The 15,782-nt window shown below is 53.2% G+C and overlaps 1 protein-coding gene across 6 annotated transcripts in view; it reads right to left on the bottom strand.

Annotated features, from left to right (window-relative positions):
• The window catches only part of KIRREL3 (kirre like nephrin family adhesion molecule 3), a 385,643-nt gene that overhangs the window by 16,603 nt on the left and 353,258 nt on the right, over positions 1–15,782 (bottom strand). For all 6 annotated transcript variants that reach the window (XM_072918286.1, XM_072918287.1, XM_030290681.4 and 3 more), the window contains 4 exons: positions 11,400–11,548; positions 10,921–11,048; positions 6,456–6,582; positions 72–172 (listed from right to left, as the gene is read on the bottom strand). In XM_072918286.1, coding sequence (XP_072774387.1) covers positions 72–172; positions 6,456–6,582; positions 10,921–11,048; positions 11,400–11,548 — 505 coding nt within the window. The remainder of the gene's footprint in view (positions 1–71; positions 173–6,455; positions 6,583–10,920; positions 11,049–11,399; positions 11,549–15,782) is intronic.

The raw sequence follows: 15,782 nt of genomic DNA, 5'->3' as shown, positions 1-15,782 counted from the left end.
GAGGGGTGAGGCCGGGGCACCCCGAGGTGTTCCAGCACACAGAGTATCATCTGTGCCAGGGCGGTACTCACAATTCGGTCTGGCGGCGGGGTGCTGCGGATGAAGCACTTGATCTGCCCCTTCTGGCCGTGCAGGGCGTGCTGGGTCTGGGTGCTGGAGATTATGGGGGGCCCTGTGGAGACAGGAGAGGCTGCTGGCACCCCTTGGGACTGGTGGGGATGGGGGTGTCAGGGGAGCCCCAAATGGATATTGGGGTCCATCTCTGAAGGGACAAAGAGCCCCATCACCTCCTGTGATGGAGAACATCGAGTGGAGGCTTTGGGCTCTGCTGGGTTTTTGCAAAGCCCCCACAAAGCACCAGGGTCCCCATCTCTGTACCCCCATCCCTGGTGAGCCTGGCCTCTGGGAAGGGCTCTTTGCTGCAGAAGCAAAGCAGGATCCCATCCCACCTGCTGTTTCTCTTCTGTGCTCTCCCAGATTCATTAAGCAACCATTAAACTAATTGCTCTCCAGGGCATTAAGGAAGATGTGGTGGAGGAGTTTCTGCTGGAAAACCTTGACACCCATCAGCTGGGCTCTCCTGTGCCATGTGGATCATGAAAGGAGCCTGGAGAAAGGGCAGGAAAGGCTCTTCCTGCCCAGACACCAGCTTGGGATGGGAAGTGTCCTTGTCCTGCCTTGGTGAGCATCCTGTGGCTGGGAGGAAAGGGATGGGAGAGGAGAGCATGTGGTGAGTCCCTCACCCTTCTAACAGCCCTGCTGGCCCCAGGGGAGCAGCACAAGAGCTGGGATCCTAATTGCTGTAAATTAACCTCCTAAATTAAAGCAGATTTGCATTTCCATGAGTGGCTTGCTGCTGGCAGAAAAGAAAAACAGCAACAACTGGGCTGCAGGAAAGGGAGAGAGGGGTGGCAGGGGCTGTCAGAACTCCCCCTGCCCCAGCTCTGGAACTTTGGGTGTTCACTTGGGTGAACACCCAATGTTCCAGAGTGTCACTAGGGTGTCACAGCTGGTTTGGACTACATCACTGGGTTTATCAGTAATACAGCCTTGTGGATTTTTTTCCCCCACCTCCCTGCCCTGCACCTGACATGTTCTTTCAAAGAAAAGTCTCAGGGATTTGGAGTAAAGTGGGAAGAAAGATTTGCCTGGGTATTCCTGCCTGATTCTCATCCAAATACCCATTTATAAACTTTGTGAATGCACAAAAATGTACCAAAGTGCTAAATCCTTCACTCAGGCATTTGTACATACAGCTGCCTTTTGGAACTGTCCCAGTAACCCCTTCCTGCACCAAACTTGCACACTCCTCACACATTCCCACTGAGGCACAGCCTTTCCCTGCTTCCTTACACTGCTCCAAGGGGAGATGGATGGAAAACAAGCTCATTGAAGCACAATTCACTGACCAGTGCCCACGCTTCTGGCAGCTCAGGAAATTACTGCTGGAAGGAAGCCGCCATCAACATCAGGAATAGCAGGAACTGGGCGTGAAGGTCAGGACTTGTTTTGCTGTAATGGACATAGCAGTACAGCAATGGAACTTGTGCCCTTTTTGATCGAAGAAGGCAAAAAAAAAAAAAAAAAAGACACTTTGTTGTGTTTTTCTCTCTAAATGCTCAAGATGTTGTTCCAGGCACGATCCCAGGGTGTGAGCTCTTGTTTATCCATGGCTGAAAGCTCAGCTTTCCCAAGGGTCGCTGTGGAGGTGACTCTTGCTTTGCCTGAGGAGCTTGCCGAGACCATTGATGCTTCTGCCCACCTGATGATTCCAAAGCCAGCAGAGGCAAGAGCAGTGATGGGATCTGCAGGCCAGGCCCAAACAGTAATAAAAAGAACTGTCTCCTTTCCATTTTGATGGCTGTGTGTTACTTATAAATTCTGGAAGTGCTCCAAGACTGGGTGACGCTAGAGAAAAATGGCTTAATAATCATTAAAAGGATCATTTTCCCCAAGGCGAGTGGATTTTAAATGGCACAAATGCCAGTGGCTTTGGCTTTTATTATTGCTTCAGGAGTTCAGAGTCGGAGGCTTATCATCATGATAATAGTGGATGACTAAAGACTATTTGTGAGATGAACATGCCCAGAAATAATAGCACGAAGTTGCAGCCTCTTCGCATTCAGGGCCAGCGTTTGATTCTCCACCAGGCTCTGGCTCCTTATGAAAGCTGCCAATCTCCAGCTTGGCATTCAGCACCGAGTGTGAGACAGCCCACAGGCAGGGAAAAGGCTCTAAGCAATGTTGCTATGGATATAAATGATGGAGCTATTGGTGGAGGTTATTTTTAGCACCTCGGTGCCAATTTATTTGTGCGGTCCTGGCGGCTCACACAAAAGAGAAGTCTGAGGTGGAAACCTTCGGGAATGAAAGGAGAGGATGGCCTTGGTTTCTCCAGGCTGCTCGAGTCCATCTGAACCTTTCTCCCAAGCACTCAAAATTATTTGGCAAGAGAGTTTTGTTTAACTCCTTGCTTCCTGCAGAAGTTCTGGGCTGGCTGCTTCTGCCTGGTATTGCAAAGGAACACCACAGATTGATTTGGGTTGGAAAAGACTTTAAAAGCCATTTCATTCCAGATCCCCTACCGGGGACAGAGACACCTCCCAGCAGAGCAGGTTGTTCCAACCTGGCCTTGAGCTCTCCTGACACTGTGATGTGCTCCTGGCCAAGAGGGGTGGCAGCTCAGCCCTGCCCTGCTCCCAGCTCTCAGGCACGCCTGACTTCCTTGTTGGGGTGAATCCCAGGCAAATTACATCCTGAATGAGTCACCTGGAGCTGTCCAGCACTCCCAACAAACTTCTCTTGCAGAACAAGGTGGGCAGGGGTGGTGGTCCCTGCTCAGCAGTCCCTGCCCAGCCCGGATGGTGCAGTGACAGATGGGTGATCTGCCTGTGAAGGTGACCTTGGGCTGCTTCTGCTGGGGTGGGAGCTGCAACTGGGCTGGGTGCAGTCAAGAGCAGCGAGAGGCTTTGGCTGTAAATCCAGCTGCTGCTGATTTATGATGGCACCAAGTTCCTCCCTTCCTTCGAGCCTCTGCTGCTCTGGCCCTGCCAAATGCTGCTGCTTTGCATAATCCTCCTTCCCACTCACCAGACTCTGAATCCTATCTGCTTCTTTGCAGGCTGGTGGCCTTGGCTCTGGCGTGGGATTGGGCTGCTCTGCCTCAGCCCAGTCTGAGGAAACTGCGTGGGAAGGGCAGGAGGATGCTCTCCCACCCCACCATCCTCATGCCATGATTTTGGATCATTTTGGGAGTGGATAGGCTGAGACCACAGGCTCAGAGTGGGTTGAGGGGTCTCTCAGCTGGGATCTCTGTGCTCGGTGGGATGGATCAGCCCCCTCAAAGTCCAGGTGTCCAGATCAGCCAGCCCAGAAAACGACTTCTCAATGCCTGATTTTTCTGTGACAGAGGCAGGCATCTGGTAATAACAGAGAATTGTATCACCCTTTGGACTTAAAATCACATCAAAATATGAGGCATTCAACTTCCCCCTTGAATTACAGAAGAACAGGCTTCCAGCAGAATTCATTAGCTGGATTAGACACACTGTGCCGTGCTCTGGAGCTGGAACGCTGCTCCTGCTGCAGGACAGGCTGCCAAGCCCTGGTTTCGGTGGATGTGGGATGTGGGGATGCTGCTCAGGGGCTCAGTTCTCCTCACTTGGAGGGCCAGGAGAGCATCCTGACTCAGAGGTGTGGGACTCTCCCTTGGTCCAATACCTGCAGTGACATGTCCCAACACTGTCACCTTCAGGGTGCCCCAAGCCCCCGGCAGCACTTCCCATGGGATGGGATGTGCAGGCAGTCAGTTCCTGGCAGATGCTCCAAGCTGAGCAGTGAACCCCATGCATGGATTTCATTTACTCCCCATCAGCTTCCCCAGGCATAAGCTGGGGGAGAGCAACTTTTCCAGTCAGTGCTGCACACTCCAAATGCCCCGAGCCTGTGGGGAGCTCTGCTCTGCTCTCAGGGTATCCCTATGCCTGGTAGGTGCCAGGGAAGGAGCATGTTCTTCGTGCTAATTTGTTGCTTTGTTTTCCATTTAATTGTAATTAAAACCCAGCAGCTGCTGGGGAAGGAGACTGAAGGCACCAAGGAGCTGAGCCCAAGTCGAGGGAGTGGTTGGTTTTCAGTCTCTGCTGTGTTTCCCTTGCCTTCCTTTTCTAGGATTATAGAAACCTGGAATGGTTTGGGTGGGAAGTGACCTTTAAAGGTCATCCAATCCAACCCTCTTGTCATGACCCAGACATCTTCAGCTAGATCAGGTTGCTCAGAGCCCTGTCCTTGAATGTTTCCAGGGAGCTGGGGCATCCACCATCTGCATTATCTGTGTTTGAAATCAGTGCTTGCCTGAGCTGCCTCCTGCCTATGTTCTTCTCCTGTGACAGTGAGTGGGGAGTGAAACCTGCCAGTTTGTCATGCAGGTGAGAGACAATGCAAAATTCATCCTCTGCTTACACCATTTGCAGCCCACCTGCTCTTTCCCTGCTGTATTTATGCTGAAATTTGTTACCAGCTGCTGCGAGGTCTTGGCCAGGGCATCGTGAAACTCCAGAGATGTGGCTGTGAGTCCAGGGCACATCCTGACACGGTGCTGGATGAGCCCCAAGCAGCCATGGAGGTTTCCTGACAGGAATCCTGGCAGGAATCCTGGCAGGTGTGTATCCTCAAGTATCCTCACAGGAATCCTCACAGGCATCCTCATGTGGGTTGGAGAGTGTGATTAGGCTGCTGGTCTTGGATCCAGACTCAATTCCCAGCTCTCCAGGTGTACAACAGAGACAACAGCACTCCCTGACCTTGCGAGGGTTTTGCAAGATTAATCTATTAAAGATTTAAAGCTGCCAGCTCCCAACTACTCAATAAACCCCTGTTGATAATAAGGAACTGTATGGGGCTGAGCAAATGTTGATTTTTTTTTTTTTGCTTTAACTTGTGCATTTCCAGGCAAAATAAGGCAAAATCCACTTTACTCCAATTGCCTGGATCTCTGATTCAACTGGGGGTGCGGTTTGCTCCAAAAGGAAGTATCTGAGGGGATAATTTGGGAACAGGAACTGTCAGAGCAACAGGATCAAGGCAGGAAGGGAATGGGGGGAGGGAAGCAGGAGGGAAGGAATGGCAGAAGGGAGCAGGAGGGAAGGGATGGTGGAAGGGGAGAAGGAGGGAAGGAATGGCAGAAGGGGAGAAGGAGGGAAGGATGGTAGATGGGGAGAAGGAGGGAAGGATGGTAGACGGGGAGCAGGAAGGAATGAATGGTGGAAGGGAAGCAGGAGGGAAGGAATGGCAAATGGGAATCAGGAGGGAAGGAATGGCAGAAGGGGAGAAGGAGGGAAGGATGGTAGATGGGGAGAAGGAGGGAAGGATGGTAGACGGGGAGCAGGAAGGAAGGAATGGTGGAAGGGAAGCAGGAGTGAAGGAATGGCAGAAGGGAGCAGGAGGGAAGGAATGGCAGAAGGGAATCAGGAGGGAAGGAATGGCAGAAGGGAGCAGGAGGGATGGAATGGCAGAAGGGAGCAGGAAGGAATGGCAGAAGGGAGCAGGAGGGAAGGAATGGCAGAAGGGAGAAGAAGGGAAGGAATGGTGGAAAGGAATCAGGAGGGAAGGGATGGCAGAAGGGAGCAGGAGGGAAGGATGGTAGATAGGGAGCAGGAGGGAAGGAATGGCAGAAGGGAGCAGGAGGGAATGGCAGAAGGGAGCAGGAGGGAGGGAATGGCAGAAGGGAGCAGGAGGGAATGGCAGAAGGGAGCAGGAGGGAAGGAATGGCAGAAGGGAACAGGAGGGAAGGAATGGCAGAAGGGAGCAGGAGGGAAGGAATGGCAGAAGGGAACAGGAGGGAATGGCAGAAGGGAGCAGGAGGGAATGGCAGAAGGGAGCAGGAAGGAATGGCAGAAGGGAGCATGAGGGATGGAATGGCAGATGGGGAATAGGAGTGAAGGGATGGTGGAAGGGAAGCAGGAGGGAAGGAATGGCAAATGGGAATCAGGAGGGAAGGAATGGCAGAAGGGAGCAGGAGGGAAGGAATGGCAGAAGGGAGCAGGAGGGAAGGATGGTGGAAGGGAGCAGGAGGGAATGGCAGAAGGGAGCAGGAAGGAATGGCAGAAGGGAGCAGGAAGGAATGGCAGAAGGGAGCAGGAGGGAATGGCAGAAAGGAAGCAGGAGGGAAGGAATGGCAGAAGGGAGCAGGAGGGAATGGCAGAAAGGAAGCAGGAGGGAAGGAATGGCAGATGGGGAGCAGGAGTGAAGGGATGGTGAAAGGGAGCAGGAGGGAAGGAATGGCAGAAGGGAGCAGGAGGGAATGGCAGAAGGGAGCAGGAGGGAAGGAATGGCAGAAGGGAGCAGGAGGGAATGGCAGAAGGGAGCAGGAGGGAGGGAATGGCAGAAGGGAAGCAGGAGGGAAGGAATGGCAAATGGGAATCAGGAGGGAAGGGATGGCAGAAGGGAGCAGGAGGTACCGTTGACGGTGAGCGTCACCTCCCGCTCCCCCGCGCCCACCCGCGGCACCACGGCTCGGCACACGTATTTCCCGGCGTCTTCCTGGCGGACTGACTTCAGGATCAGCTTGTTCTCATTGCTCAGGACCTGAAAGAGAGGAGGGGGGCTTTCAGGTGGGCCATGAGAAGTTACAGACAAAACAAATGACCTGAGTCACCAGCTCCTGAGCATCCTTGGGAAAGCCAAATGGATGAGCCCAAAGTCTGGCATTGCATGGAAATATCACTCACTGCTGTTGACCAAAGAATAAAGAAACACTGCAGGTGTTTTGGGGTGGAATTAGAAATCCTCTTCCTATTCATTTGAATTTTTACTAACTCCAGTTGTGCAAGAAGTTCACGATACAAGATAAAAATTTTGGTGGCTGCAGTGGCACAGGCAGAAAAACTTCAGAGAACCACACTCCACACTTGCACCTCCACATTCACAGGCACAGGGGAGACTGCTGGGATTGATTCGGGGATTTTAAGCCCAGAAGTGGTGGCAGAGGTGGCAGACACCTTGGAACGGGTCTGGATTCCCAGGGAAATCTCGGCTGCCTTTGGCCAGACCCCTGCTATGGACTGGCTGACGATGTCTCAGCCCTGTTGCTGCCCTGCTGTGCAATGAGCAGCTTTATAAAACCATTATTATTAAAGCATGGAAACTGAGGGATCTGGCTGAGGCTGTCAGCAGGATCTTGGCACTGCTGGGTTAAAAAAAACCACGGCAGATCCCAAACAGAGGCTGGTTTCTGGAGCAAACTCCTTCAGCTGCCCTTGGCTTTCTCCCCCAGGGCTCTGCACAGCCCAGCATCTCTCCTCCTCCTCAGCACCCGCTGCTGGGTGAGCCTCTGGCTCTGCTGCTTGCTGCTCGCACAGCTCCTGGAATCAGCACTGGTGCAGTGGTTGGACGTGGGTCTGGGGCTCCCTGCAGCAAGGTGGGGGTCTCAGCCCTAACCTGGCACAGAGGGTCAGATCCTTTCTAAACCCACTGTGTTAGCATTGATTGCAGAGTCAGCCATAAAACCACCTGTGTGTACTTGGCCTCAGCCTCTCTTTGGTCTCTGACTTTTTGTGGAAAAAGGAGAAAAGAAGGCAGTCTTGAGGGACTTCAACCTGGTTCTGAAAACAGAGGGGCTGGGGAAGAAGCAGGTGTGATCCCAGATCCCACTGGATTGCTGGGTGCTGATCCTCTGCCAGGATCCCTCTGGAAAGGTGGAGGTGGCTCTGGTGACCAGCATGGGCATCTCTGCTAGATTACACCAGCTGGAGGGTCTGATCACAGAATCATGGAATTGTTTGGCTTGGAAAGGACCTTGAACACAAAGAGGGACTTTGGAGAAGGGCCTGGACTGACAGGACAGGGGGGAATGGCTCCCACTGCCATGGGCAGGGACACTTTTCCCCTATCCAGGGTTCCCCCTATCCCAGGTTGCTCCAAGCCCCATCCAGCCTGGCCTTGGGCACTGCCAGGGATCCAGGGGCAGCCACAGCTGCTCTGGGCACCCTGTGCCAGGGCCTGCCCACCCTCACAGAGAAGAATTTCTCCCCAGTATTCCATATATCCCTTCCCTCTGGCAATGGGAGCCATTCCCCCTTGTCCTGTCTGTTCAGGCCCTTCTCCTAAGGCCCTCTCCAGCTCTCCCAGAGCCTCTTTAGCCCTGGAAGGGGCTCTGAGGTCTCCTTGGAGCCTTCTCTTCTCCAGGCTGGACACCCTCAGCTCTCCCAGCCTGGCTCCAGCCCTGGAGCATCTCTGTGGCTTCCTCAGGACTGGCTCCAGCAGCTCCAGGTCCTTCTGAAGTTGGGGGCCCCGGAGCTGGACACAGCACTGCAGGTGGGGTCTGATGAGGGCATAGTGGAAGGGCAGAACCAACTCCTTCATTCTGCTCCAGGAAGTTCCAACGTGATGGAACTCAGCTGGAGAGAGGCAGATAAAAAGGGAGCTGTGCCTGGGCGTTGGAACTCAAAATGTCCCTCAGACATTTTTGGAGGTTCCAGGCCCAGCTCAGAAGCATTTGAGACCCTGGCAGGCAGCTGGAAACAGCTGTGATTTGGGGTTTGAACCATGGAATGATTTACCAACCTTGCAGGAAGAACAAGAAGTCACAAAAGTTTAGATATTGGAGTAGAAGTAGTCACAAAGTAGAGGGAAGAATTTTTTAGTGTTGTACAGGGGGTTTTTTACTTTGTACATGGGGGTCAGAGGTTTTAAGATGGAGGGATTTGGGCCTGCCCTGTCTTCCCTCTTTCTCCTTCCTTCCCTCCATGTTCTTGGTGATGTTGGCACTCACAGATTGGTTTAGAGTAGAAAAGCACCATTTAATATAGGTAATAGGCATTGGGGAAAAACTGTACCCATGTAACACGTAATGTACCATATAAAAGACAGCAGCAGCCCTGGGCAGGGGGAGAGAAGAAGAAGAAGAAGAAGAAGAAGAAGAAGAAGAAGAAGAAGAAGAAGAAGAAGAAGAAGAAGAAGAAGCAGCAGCAGTCGGGAGTCAGAGAGGATGTCAGGGTGTGTGTGTGCCTCTGCCTGAGCTGTGAGCAAACCACAGCAGCCCCAGAAGAAAATCTTTTAGATAACTTGCAATAAACTGCCTTGAGACCGAACAACAGAGACTGCTGAGCCTTTCTTTGGAAGCACAGGTTGGAGAGGGAATTTTCCACCACATGGAACCCCTGAACCTGGCCTGGGTTCCCTCACCTGGGCACTGCTGGAAAGCAAAGGCAAGCCCTGACGGGGGGATGGGCTGGGCTGGGCAGGAGGGTGAGGCAGCCCTGGTCCCCAGCCCCTGCAGCCCCCCGAGCAGAACAGCAATGTGTGTGTGAGAGCCTGCAGGGCTCACCCAGAGAAACAGCCACGGCTGCTGTGGGATGAGAAACCACCCAGGAATTACTGACCCACCGGGATTCCTTTGCTGATTCAAGCCATCAGCTCTGCCAAGGCTGTAATTTCTTCCCAGGAGACGGCCTTCTCCAAGGTCATTATGGTTTGGAACAAGCAGCCCAGCAGTTAATGCCTCAGTGTCCCCAGAGGAGGGGGACTCAGCTCCTCGGTGGGGTCCAGCTCTCCAATTACAGACTTGAGCTGGAACAGCAGCGTTCCCTCACCCACAGATCTGCCCAGGTGAAGCTGGGAGCTGCTTTTCAACCCCAAACCTGTGTGTGCTTCTGAATGAGTTTCACACCTCAGCCCTCCTTTAGCTTTTTCCCATGGCTTTGCTCAGCCCTCCTGTCTGAAGGAGGGGTCAGAGCACCTCCTGCTTCCCAGGGCTGACTGAGCTGAGATTATGATTGGCAAAGCTCCTTACGATTTCCAGTACAAAAGAGCCATGGAGAAGTCTTGTGGTAGAGAAGTCTGCTGGGATAGATCCAAGCTCCTCCCTGGAGCAGGCCCCAGTCGACAGCAGGGAGAGCTGGGGTGAACATGTAGGGATGTGAGATCCCAGGCCTGGGGGGCAGAAAGGACCATCCCAGGAAGGTCCATCCCAGAGAGGACCATCCCTGGGAAGACCATTCCAGGAAGAACCATCCCAGAAAGGACTATCCCATGAAGGACTATCCCACACAGGACCACCCCAGAAGGAACCACATGCAGGTGAATTGCAGAATTGCTCCCCATCAGTGAGGTGTTAAGTGAGGCTCCAGTTCAACCCTTCATCATGATGGAAATAAGTTCCCCCATTCTTAGGACCCCTTTGCATTTGGAGGAGCCAGCATTCACCCAGCCATGAGCTCCCAGACCACACGGGTTCTGCTCCATGAGAAGCTGTGGGAATCCAGGGCATCCCTCTGGCTGCCCTGGCAGGTCTGGGACCCTGGCAGGGGTCAGGAACCCCCCTGGACAGAGCCCCCAGAGACACTGGCTGTGATCTCTGGCCATGGAAAAGAGTTTTCAATCTTACAGGATGAATTACAAGCTCTGAGTGTTTGATATAAGTGATAATTAAGTGTGGCACAGGTGCAAAAGTAAAATTTTAGGATTCTAGATGAGGGGTTCAAAGGGGACAAGATGGAGGAAATTGGGTGTGCCTTGTCCTTTTCTCCTTCTTCATGCCCTCCATGTTTCACTGTGGTGTTGGCATTTTTCTGTTGGTTCAGGCTGGGGACACACTGTCCAACGTAGGTGACAGATATTGGCACGTTATTGTAAATCCAGCACAGGTAGTTTGTGGTATTTAATGTTTGTACCATCCCACTGAGGGCAGAGCCCCACACGCTGCCCTGCAGGACAGAGCTGCGGCAGGGCAGCAGAACATGTTAGAGATAAACAGAATAAACAACCTTGAAACAGCACAGACCAATTATGGCTTCTGCTTTGGCAGCGGGGCTGACAGACAGAGACTTTCTACAATCTCGGACTCATCAATACCTCAGATTCCAGCAGGAATTGTCCTGCAGCACCCCCTGCCCTGGACGTGCCCCTGCCCCGCTGTGTTCTTACCACGCCCGAGCCTCGCTTCATCCAGACGATGGTGAGAGAGGGGTTCCCTGTCCAGGCACAGTTGAACACCGCGTCCGAGCCCAGGTCCACCAGCAGGGACTGCGGTTCTGTCGCCATCCTGGGCCCAACTGCGCAGAGGAAATTGGAGTTACTGCCAGGGACGGGCTCTGCCAGCCAGAAACCCCCACAGCAAACAGGTCAGAGGGAGCAGTGGTCGATCTTGATGGGGCTCACATAAAGAAAAGCCTCAGGTGGTGCCTGCTGCAACTCCAGAGGGACCAGCTCCCCAGTGACCACCCCACGAGCTCACAAGGAAATCGCAGGTCCAACCACCAGAGCATTTACACAGCGTGAGCTGCAGGAGAGCCCAGCAAGTCCTGCCACCCTGGGCAAGTCCGACTGAGCTGTGTCTGCTGCCTGCTGATTTTCAGCAGCTCTGCTGAGCCTGGAAGCCGGACTGAAGCCGACAAGTTACTCACAGTAGACATCCACGGTCCTGCTGATGTTTGTGCTGCCCAGAGCATTGGTGACCTCGCAGGAGACGGGCTCAAAGAAGAACGTGTGGTCCACGATGGTTTCGTAGAAGTCACCGGAGGCTTCCTTTATAACCTGGCCTTTTTTTGCCCACCTGTTGAAGAAAACAGAGCATCGTCATGTGCTCTTTTTTGTCTTTTGCCATGTCCACGTGTAGCTGTCACAGTGCTGGGGGCAGCAGGCCCAGAGTGCCCCTGACTTCAGAAGGGACATCAACTTGTTCTCAGCATCGTTCCCTTCCCTGGGGATTGAGGGACTACAGCCACAGGTTTTGGAGAGGAGACAACAGAGGGATGTATATGTGTACCCCTACATAAACCTTTCCAAAAGAACCCAACATTCTATTAACCTGTTTCAGTGGGAATACACCTCATTTTTTAGGATTGTGAAGGACCTCAGTGATGGGAGGAATGGAACATGGAGGGTCTCCACTTGATGGGGAATGACAGTCCCTTCCTGAATGCTTGCCAACAACACTGCTGGTCCTTCCTCCTCAAAACCACTAGAAACATTTTCTGCTGCCTGCTCCTGCTTTGGCCCTTTACTTCCTTTTTTATTTTTTTTTCCCCAGTCAAAGGGAACTTTATCCCTTTAAGGCAGCTGAAATAACATTTCCCGAAAAGCCAAGCTGGCATTTTCAACACTGCAACTTGCAAATTGTCTTGGAGAGCAAGCTGTCAACTCAGCACTTGAATTAAGCCCTGTTTGCCAAACAATGAGCAAATGTGACCTAATGGGGCACCATCTGGCAACCTGCCACTCGGGAACGGGTGGGAAAGGCGGGAGATGCTGTCAGGCAGTGTGAAACTCCAGCCACTCTTTGGGGAAGGGAAAAAAAAAAGCCTGGGAAAAAACATATAATAATCCTCCCCAAACAGCTGACAGGTAAATTGGAGGGAAAAGGGTTTCCCTGAGGAATCTCTGCCTTGTGGTTTTAGGGTTGCCCTTCTGGTGGTGCTGGGTGGGTTGGGAAGGATGCAGGCACCGGGAGCTGGGCTCTGGAGAGAGGAAGGAGGTGCTGAGGCTGCTCCACATGCGGGGTCGGTGGGGTGGCCTGGGGAAAGCTGTCCCCTTCAAGGCAAGCAGCATCTGCTCCTGGTCCTCCCAGCGGTCTCCTGCTTCCCTCTGCTTGTTCCTGTCTCTCTGCCGTGGTTCCCCACCGCTTCAATGCTGCCCCAAAGGCAGCCAAGGACAACTGGAGCTGCAGGGAGCTCCTGCTGAAGGTCCATAGGCACTGATGTGCCTCAGTGGGGCTGGAGAGGGAGCGGAATGCTCGTCCATGGCAGGCTGGAGAACACCCTGAGTGCTGCCAGAGCCAATTCCCCGAGCACGGGCCACTGTGAGCCTCAGTGACCTGCTCAGCCTCCCCCGTGGTGACACAGCGCTCTGAGAGGTGCTCCCGAGCGATGGGAGTGATTTGTACGCACTGACCTGCCCTCGCCTCCCATTTATCTTCACACTTTAACAGATGCTGACTGGCCACTTCAGCTTCCCTCCCCTGCCTCCCTCGCCTCCCCCGCCAATAATTAATCAGGTTTTATTTCTAGGGCTGCACTTGGTGTGTTAATGAGGGAGGTTGTGTATGGAAACACCCGTGCAAACGGAGCCTTCCAGGTGCTGCTCCAAAGGTCGGAATGGGCAGTGGTGCTTTGGTGATGCCTTTCTCCTCCCAGAGGGAACTGCAGCCCAAGCCAAGCAGCGTCCTGCTTCTCTGCTCCTGCCTTGCCCTGCTGCCTCCCTGCCACAGGAATTCTGCTGCCCATTGTGGGGGCACCTGCCAGCGCTGTGGCAGCAGCTGGGTCCTTGGGCATGGGGCAGCAGATGCCAGAGGCCTGGTACCTCATGGCCAAAGCTTGGCACAGCTCGTGGGATGGGGAGGAGGCACGTTCCTGACAGCTCCTGTCTGGTTTGCTGCTCCAAAAGGCCTGAATTCTGAAAATCCTGGAAAAAAAGGCCTGAATTCTGAAAATCCTGAGAAGGAAGGAACGAGGGAAGGAAGGAAGGAAGGAAGGAAGGAAGGAAGGAAGGAAGGAAGGAAGGAAGGAAGGAAGGAAGGAAGGAAGGAAGGAAGGAAGGAAGGAAGGAAGGAAGGAAGGAAGGAAGGAAGGAAGGAAGGAAGGAAGGAAGGAAGAGGAAGGAAGGAAGGAAGGAAGGAATCTAGAGTGACAGGGAAACTCCAGCTGGTGAATGGGGAAATGCTGAATGGGGAAATGCCCCATGCTCTTTGTCAGGAATATTTCTGCTCCATTAAGCTTTTACAACTTTGTCCCTGTAGAGATTCCCAGCCATGAGCAGTTTCCCAGCCTCTGGAGGGTCTTGTTCTGCTCCTCAGGTGCTCAAGGGAGGCAGCAGGTACATGAAGACATTTGTTTCAGCAGTCAATGGGACAAGGCATGGCACCAAACCTTTGGGACAATCCAGAGCTTCTCTAGTGCCAGGCACTTCCCTGGGTATTTTGCACAAATCCACCCTCCCTGATGTGAAAAGGACAAGAAGGAGGCTTCAAGATGAGGATAAAAGTGACTTGTGGGGTCACGTCCTTGCACCTGCCTGCAGTTCAACCTCCCAAGGTCCCCAGAGAGCACTGGGAGTTGGAACCAGATGGAGAAGTGTCTGGAAGTGGGTGTGAGCTGGGCAGAGCTCAGATGAGGTCCTGCTGGATGTTGCAAAACAGAACAAGGTTTCCAAGAGCTGTTTGACATCGCAGCTGCTTGGGAAAACACCCCCAACCACCGTGGCATGGTGCTTTATGGATTTGTTCAAAACCCATCGCTGCTGCCAAACTGGATTTCCTGATGTGTCACAAACAGCAATTTTTTGTGCTTCAGCAGAGATCAAGGTTCTTGCTCTAGTTTTCCAAGGTTTAACATTGCTAAATCAATGTGGCAGAACGAGCAGTATGGATCTTTTATAATGTCAAATTGGTTTTTAATAATGGCAACTGATAACTCTCTTGTAAAGCTTCCTGTGACAGGCTCATGGACAGCCAGAAGGCAACTTACTGAGGGTTTTAACAAGCCCATAACGTGCCTTGCTCACCTATTAACCATTCAGTTGTTATAAATAAACAGAACCTCAATAAAACACAGCAGAGAAGATGGGAGGATGCTCCTGCAGCCCCATCCACCACCTCCACTGCTGAGGCTCTCTGTGGTTTCTTCCTCCTGTCTCCGTGGCCGTACTGCACCAAGCCTGGCTCCCAGCCAGCTCCTGGTCCTGCCAGCCCGGAGATCAGGGGCTCCTTTCATTTATGTTGCTCCTTTGAAGGTATTTATAGATTGCAAATGTGCCACCCAGGGTCTTCTCCAGACTATATCAATTTACCTGCTTTAGTCCCTCCCCGGATGACTTGGCCACTAACTCGCCTGTTACTGCTTGTGCTGATTTCCACCCTTGGCCATTCTCCACTGCAGGGGCAGGGCTGGGCAGGGGGGCTCCCCTGTGCCAGGAGAGGGGTGAGGGTCTGTCTGTGGGGATCCTGCCCACAGGACCTGTTTCTGTGGCTGCCTTGGGCTCTCCAGGCAGAGGGGACCCCACGGGATCTCCCTCCCCAGTGCCCCTGTGCCTCTCGGGTGGTCCCCACAGGGTGGCTGTGGGGTCTCTTCATTTCCTGCCCTCTACCACTGACAGGCACCTTTGGAGTCCCCAGCCCCAAATTCACCCCTACTCCCACCAGTGCAGATCATAGAATCAAAATCCCAGAAGGGTTTGGGGTGGAAGTGACCTTAAAGCTCATCTTGTCCCATGGCCAGGGACACTTTCCTCTATCCCAGGTGGCTCCAAGCCTTGTCCAGCCTGGCCTTGGGCACTGCCAGGGATCCAGGGGCAGCCACAGCTGCTCTGGGCACCCTGTGCCAGGACCTGCCCACCCTCACAGGGAACAATTCCCAATTCCCAATATCCCATCCATCCCTGCCCTCTGGCAGTGGGAGCCATTCCCTGTGTCCTGTCCCTCCAGCCCTTGTCCCCAGTCCCTCTCCAGCTCTCCTGGAGCCCCTTCAGGCCCTGGCAGGGGCTCAGAGCTCTCCCTGGAGCTTCTCAGCTTCTCCTCTCCAGGTGAGCACCCCCAGCTCTCCCAGCCTGGCTCCAGAGCACAGATGTGCAGATTTTCTCATCTTCATTTCTTTTCACCGAGCACCATCTCAGTCTGTGTCCCCAGATGGGCATTTCTTCCCCTGTGGGCCTGGTTTCATTCTGTTGTTTCCTTTCTCATATTTCTAATGTGCTTTTGTTTTCCTCTGGCCTCTCTGGAGGGAGTACCAGGTGCCTCCCAATTCAGTATCTTCTGCAAATTGAATTTGCTCGGGTGATGGAAGAAAACAAATTTC

This window comes from Taeniopygia guttata, chromosome 24 (assembly GCF_048771995.1).
Source record: "Taeniopygia guttata chromosome 24, bTaeGut7.mat, whole genome shotgun sequence".
NCBI lineage: Eukaryota > Metazoa > Chordata > Aves > Passeriformes > Estrildidae > Taeniopygia > Taeniopygia guttata.
This window is presented reverse-complemented; position numbering and strand designations above follow the sequence as displayed.